The following is a 5,134-nucleotide window of genomic DNA, read 5'->3' as shown; positions in this document are numbered from 1 at the left end:
ACATATATATATATATATATATATATATATATATATATATACATATATATATATATATTATATGAATACACTTGCAAATATTATATATATTTTATATTTTATATATTTTATATTTTAAATTTTTTGTTTCGGTTTTCCCAGGGGGTGGTCTATGAATTGTCTGCGGTGTACAGACAGTTTGTCTTTTAAACACAAAAAATGAAGACAAAAAGGAGCAGAGTTCGCTGCCTGTCTCCTTTGACATCCTGCTGCTAATGCTGCTGCTGCTGCAGCAGCTGCTGCTGCTGCTGTTACTACTGCTGCTGCTGCTGCTGTTGTCTTTCTTTCTCTCTTTTTCTGCTGCTTCTTCTGCTGCAACTAGTGCTGCTGCTGCGTGCCCGTGTACAGCATCATCCGCAACAGCAGCAGCAGCAGCAGCAGCAGCAGCAAGAACAGCAATTAAACTCTAGGGACTCCATATGGATAAGCAGTATAAGGGTAAGCTTGATTATACATATTAGTTGCTTCGGGTGATGAAGGTGAGAACTCGGCATTGACGTAGGGCAGGCGCTGCATTTTGAAGCTTTCGCTCTCCTCCCCTAATCAAACAAACCATAAAAACAAATATATCTTTTATTAATGCTGCTGCTGTTGCTGCTGCTGTTGCTGCTGCTGCTGTTGCTGCTGCTGCTGCTACTGCTGCTACTGCTGTTGCTGCTGCTGCTGCTCCTGCTGTTGCTGTTGCTGCTGTTGTTGTTGCTGCTACTGTTGCTGCTGCTGTTGTTGCTGCTGCAGTAGCAGCAGCGGTTGGTTCAGCAGCAGCAGCAGCAACAACAGCAAAAACTGTAGTGGTAGCAGCAGCAGCAGCAGCAGCAACAGCAAGAGCACCAGTAGCAACACCGGCAGCAGCAGCAGCAGCGACAGTTGCAGCAACAGCAGTAGAAGAAGTGCAGCAGCAGCACTACTAGCAGCACTCCGCCTCCCTCATTCAATCCCCACCCCCCACAAAACCCTAAACCCTAAACCCTAAACCCTAAACCCCGCCCAATCCTAAACCCCGAACCCTAATAAAGCCGAGTAAACCCAAAACCCTAAACCAATCCCGTAAACCCTAAACCCTAAACCCTAAACCCTAAACCCTACTTACAGTTATATCCAATAGCCTGGGGTTTGAAGTTAGGGTTTGGGGTCCACTGGGGCAGCCAAGTAGGTGGGAAGATAGTAATCTCAGGGCCTAACAACGGATCTCTCTGCTGATTTGTTTTTTTTGTTATTACATATTTACAAAGACGCTGAGAATAGCCAGGAAGAGAGCAATGAAAAGGCCGAGGGATTGCTGAAGAACGCACATACAAATTATTTATCAGTATTATAATTAATTATTATTATTATTTTAATATTAATAGTAATTAATTATAATAGTCTTAATAATAATTAATAGTAATAATTAATAATAATAATAATAGTATTAATAATAATAATAATAATAATAATAATAATAATTAATTAATAATAATAATATAATTTATTTTTATTAATGCATTATTATATATTATCATAGACAGTATTCATAATATATCTTTATATTAAAGATTAAGCAAATTTTATTAATTAGTATCAATAATAAATACTAATATATTATTAATTATTTTATAAATAATAGTTAATAATGTTTTATTAATAGCTTATTATTATTAATAATTAATAATTAATTATTAATAATTAATGGTAATGGATGCATATAAATAGCAATTCTTACTAAATGAGAAGTAATAATAATAATAATAATAATAATAATAATAATAATAATAATAATAATAATAATAATAATAATAATAAACAATTAAAAGTAATAATAATTAATGAGAAATAACAAATACTTAACAATAATAAACAATGCAAAATAAACCCTCAACCCTCAACCCTAAACCCTAAACCCTAAACCCTAAGTGAGGGTATAGCTGACTTGATTCATCATAAGGTTGTACTGAGGGGTCAGCCAGGTCCTCTACACCCCACGTGCGAATATCTGCTTGACTCTGAAAGAAGTTTGATGGCAGCAGGAAGGCAGAGCTTTGCTGCCTTAACGACATGAATTGGCTGCTCGTCATGCTGCACACTTTGGCTGGACAATCACCCCTCAAGGACGAGAAACGAGCGCTTAAAGAAGGAGAAGACATTTTGCTTCCTTCTGCTGCTGCTGCTCCTCCTGCTGCTGCTGTTCCTGCTGCTGCTCCTCCTGTTCCTGCTGCTGTTCCTGCTGCTGTTCCTGCTGCACGAGACGGGGTAGAAGAACGAGAAGCGGAAGCCTTTGCAGGAGATGCAACGTCACCTGTAGAAGGTGCTGCAGCAGCTGCAACATCAGCTGCAGCAGCAGGTGAAGCATCAGCAGCTGCTGCTGCTGATGCTGCTGCTGCTGCTGCATCACCAGCAGGTGCAGCAGAGGGGCTGCTGCTCCCTTTGGAGGCACGAGAAGACTTCGATCTAGCCATGGCAGAGAGCAGCACTATCTGAACAAAACAACAAACACAGAGTTAAGCTCTAGAGCAGTAGAAGCAGCAGCAGCAGCAGCAGCAGCAGCAGGAAAGGAGCTTCTGCTGCTGCCGCCGCCGCCTTGGTGAGGCTGAGCCCCCAAGCGTACTGCTAGCCTCGTGTTGCAGCTTCTTTGACGCTCAAAGTGTTTAATTAAAGAATTAAAAGGTCAATAGATTTAAATTAACTTACAGGAAGAGGAGAAGATATCTGGGGTGTATGCACAGTGCTAGCGAGGCGGCGGTGATGCAGCAGCAGCAGCAGCAGTTGAGGCGGCAGCGGCTGCAGCAGCAGCAACAGCTCAATGGAAGGTATAAAGGAGAATAAAAGGAGAAAAACGACAAAATGAAAGGAAAGAAAACTCAAATACAACAAACAAAGGCTACAAAAGATAAACAGGAGGACAAACCCTCAAACCTCGAACCAACTAGCTATACACTTCTGAAACCGGTAGCTGCTGCTGCTGCGCTGCCGCTCTTACGTCTTCATCTTCTCTAATAAATAAAATAAAATAATTTTGTTTTAAAAATCAAATAAATCTCAATATTTACTCTATTTTAAACCCTTATTATCTTCTTTTTCATGCAAATTTACCCACAAAATGTATACAGCAGCCTCTCTTACCAGGGCCCCTCTATGCTGGCTGGCGGCTGCGGCTGCTGCTGCTGCTGTTGAGGAGGCTTGAGGTGTATATACACCTCAAGAAAGCTGTATTATTATATTATATTATCTTTTAAATATTTTCCATAAGAAACAACAATCTTGAGGCCCTCAGCACAAGCACCACTACCCAGTGTTAGCAGCAAAGAGAGCAGCAATTGAGGTGTATGTACACCAGCCTCGGCAGCGGCAGCAGCAGCAGCAGCAGCAGCAGCAGCAGAGGGTTGTTTGTCTTAAAGATGTATCTCACAGCTTTCTTCTTTTGATAACTTAGATTCTTTTAGTATTTCTTTTGTTTGGCATCTTACAGGCCGCTGCTTCTGCGGGTTTATTGCAGTGTATGTACAGCTCAACCGTCTCTTGCTGCTGCTGCTGCTGCTGCTACTACTACTGTTGTTGTTAAGGTGTTTAGCATTGTCTTTTGTTGCTCTGCATGCATGCATGCAAACCCCTAAGATGTTTAATTTAAGTGAAGGCGTAGAGGGTCTGCTGCACAACACTGCAGAGTTTTCGCCTATAGGGCTGCTGCTAAGCGGTTGTCTTTGGGTGTATGTACACCAGAGACTTTCTATAAATATACCTTTCTTCTTCCTCCCTGATAAAGCCTGGAGGGAGCACAAACGAAAAATACTGCTATACAAACAACAACAGCAGCAGCAGCAGCAGCAGCAACAGCAGCAGCAGCAACAACAGCAGCAGCATATACAGTCCAGTGGAGAGACGGTATCAGCAGCAAAGAACAAGCCGAAGCGGCAGGAGCCGCAAGAACTAACAGCAGCAGCAGTTACAGAAGCAGCAGCAGCAGCAACAACAACAACAACAGAAACAGAAACAGAAACAGAAACAGCAGCAGCAGAAACACCAGCAGCAGCAGCAGATCTGACTGCTCGAGAGCTGCGGGTTTATTATATAACAGCCAGAGCCAATGCAACAGCATTTCTGCATGCAGCAATAGTAATTCCTTCAGCAGCAGCAGTTGTTGCAGCAACCCTTCAGAAGGCAAGCACCGAAGTAGCAGCAGCAGCAGCAGCAGCAGGAGCAGCAGCAGATGCAGCAGCAGCAGCACATAGTCCTTTGCATACACTCAAATGGGTGCTGTGGGATTGGGCGGAGACAAACGCCTTCTACAACCACCAGAGCTTCCTCCTAGACATGTTGGGTAAACCCTAAACCCTAAACCCTAAACCCTAATTCTCCTAAACCCTAAACCCTAAATCCCTCAAACCCTAAACCCTAGTCCCTTTCTGAGGTTCTTCTGTTTTCATCCCCTTCTCTCTTTGCCGCATTTGCCTACATTAGGGTTTTATTTTAAATGCCGAGAGGGTGTTGGCGTTCAGGGTTTAGGGTTTAGGGTTTAGGGTTTAGGGTTTAGGGTTTGGGGTGTATGTGCAGCTTACTTGATGGGGGGTTATTTTCTGTGGGATTTGTTTGAATGCCTGAAGAATAAAGATGTACACTCTCGTGCATTTGTAGCGCATGCAGTTTTGTCTCTCTTCGCAATGACTTCTTATCTATTCTATCCACAAGGGAAGATGACAGGTCCTAAACCCTAAACCCTAAACCCTAAACCCTAAACCCTAGGCCGATGTTGTGTGTCTGTCTGTCTCTACATTTTTTTGTCTTTTTTCATTTTCTTTTTTATTTATGACTTTGTCTGTCGTTGCTGTTCTCAGTGTTTTTGCCTCGTTTTATTTCTCTCTCTATCTCTCCTATTTATTTATTTATTTATTTATTTATTTATGTCTCTGTCTCTGTCTCTCTCTCTCTCTCTTATTTATTTATTTATTTATGTCTCTGTCTCTGTCCCTCTCTTTTTATTTATTTCTCTCTCTCTCTTATTTATTTATTTATTTATTTATGTCTCTGTCTCTCTCTCTCTCTGTCTCTGTCTATCTCTCTTATTTATTTATTTATTTATTTATTTATTTATTTATGTCTCTGTCTCTGTCTCTCTCTCTCTCTC

At 41.4% G+C, this 5,134-nt stretch overlaps 2 protein-coding genes across 2 annotated transcripts; one reads left to right on the top strand and one right to left on the bottom strand.

The window, feature by feature from the left end:
- Positions 1 to 438: 438 nt before the first annotated feature.
- Positions 439 to 2,471, bottom strand: EAH_00062700 (hypothetical protein, conserved; the record flags this gene model as incomplete). Its single annotated transcript, XM_013393225.1, has 2 exons — positions 439 to 578; positions 1,946 to 2,471. The coding sequence occupies 2 exons, from the start codon at positions 2,469 to 2,471 to the stop codon at positions 439 to 441; spliced, it is 666 nt and encodes a 221-aa protein (XP_013248679.1).
- Positions 2,472 to 3,627: 1,156 nt separating this feature from the next.
- Positions 3,628 to 4,622, top strand: EAH_00062690 (hypothetical protein, conserved; the record flags this gene model as incomplete). The annotated part of the gene is made up of 2 exons (XM_013393224.1): positions 3,628 to 4,330; positions 4,564 to 4,622. Coding segments are annotated over 2 exons (762 nt in total), but the record flags the coding sequence as incomplete, so codon positions are not given.
- Positions 4,623 to 5,134: the final 512 nt, after the last annotated feature.

This window comes from Eimeria acervulina, genomic scaffold, assembly GCF_000499425.1.
Source record: "Eimeria acervulina Houghton genomic scaffold, Eah_scaff1733, whole genome shotgun sequence".
In the NCBI taxonomy this organism is placed as follows: domain Eukaryota; phylum Apicomplexa; class Conoidasida; order Eucoccidiorida; family Eimeriidae; genus Eimeria; species Eimeria acervulina.
The sequence above is the reverse complement of the archived record's forward strand: the minus strand, read 5'-3'. Positions and strand labels throughout refer to the sequence as shown.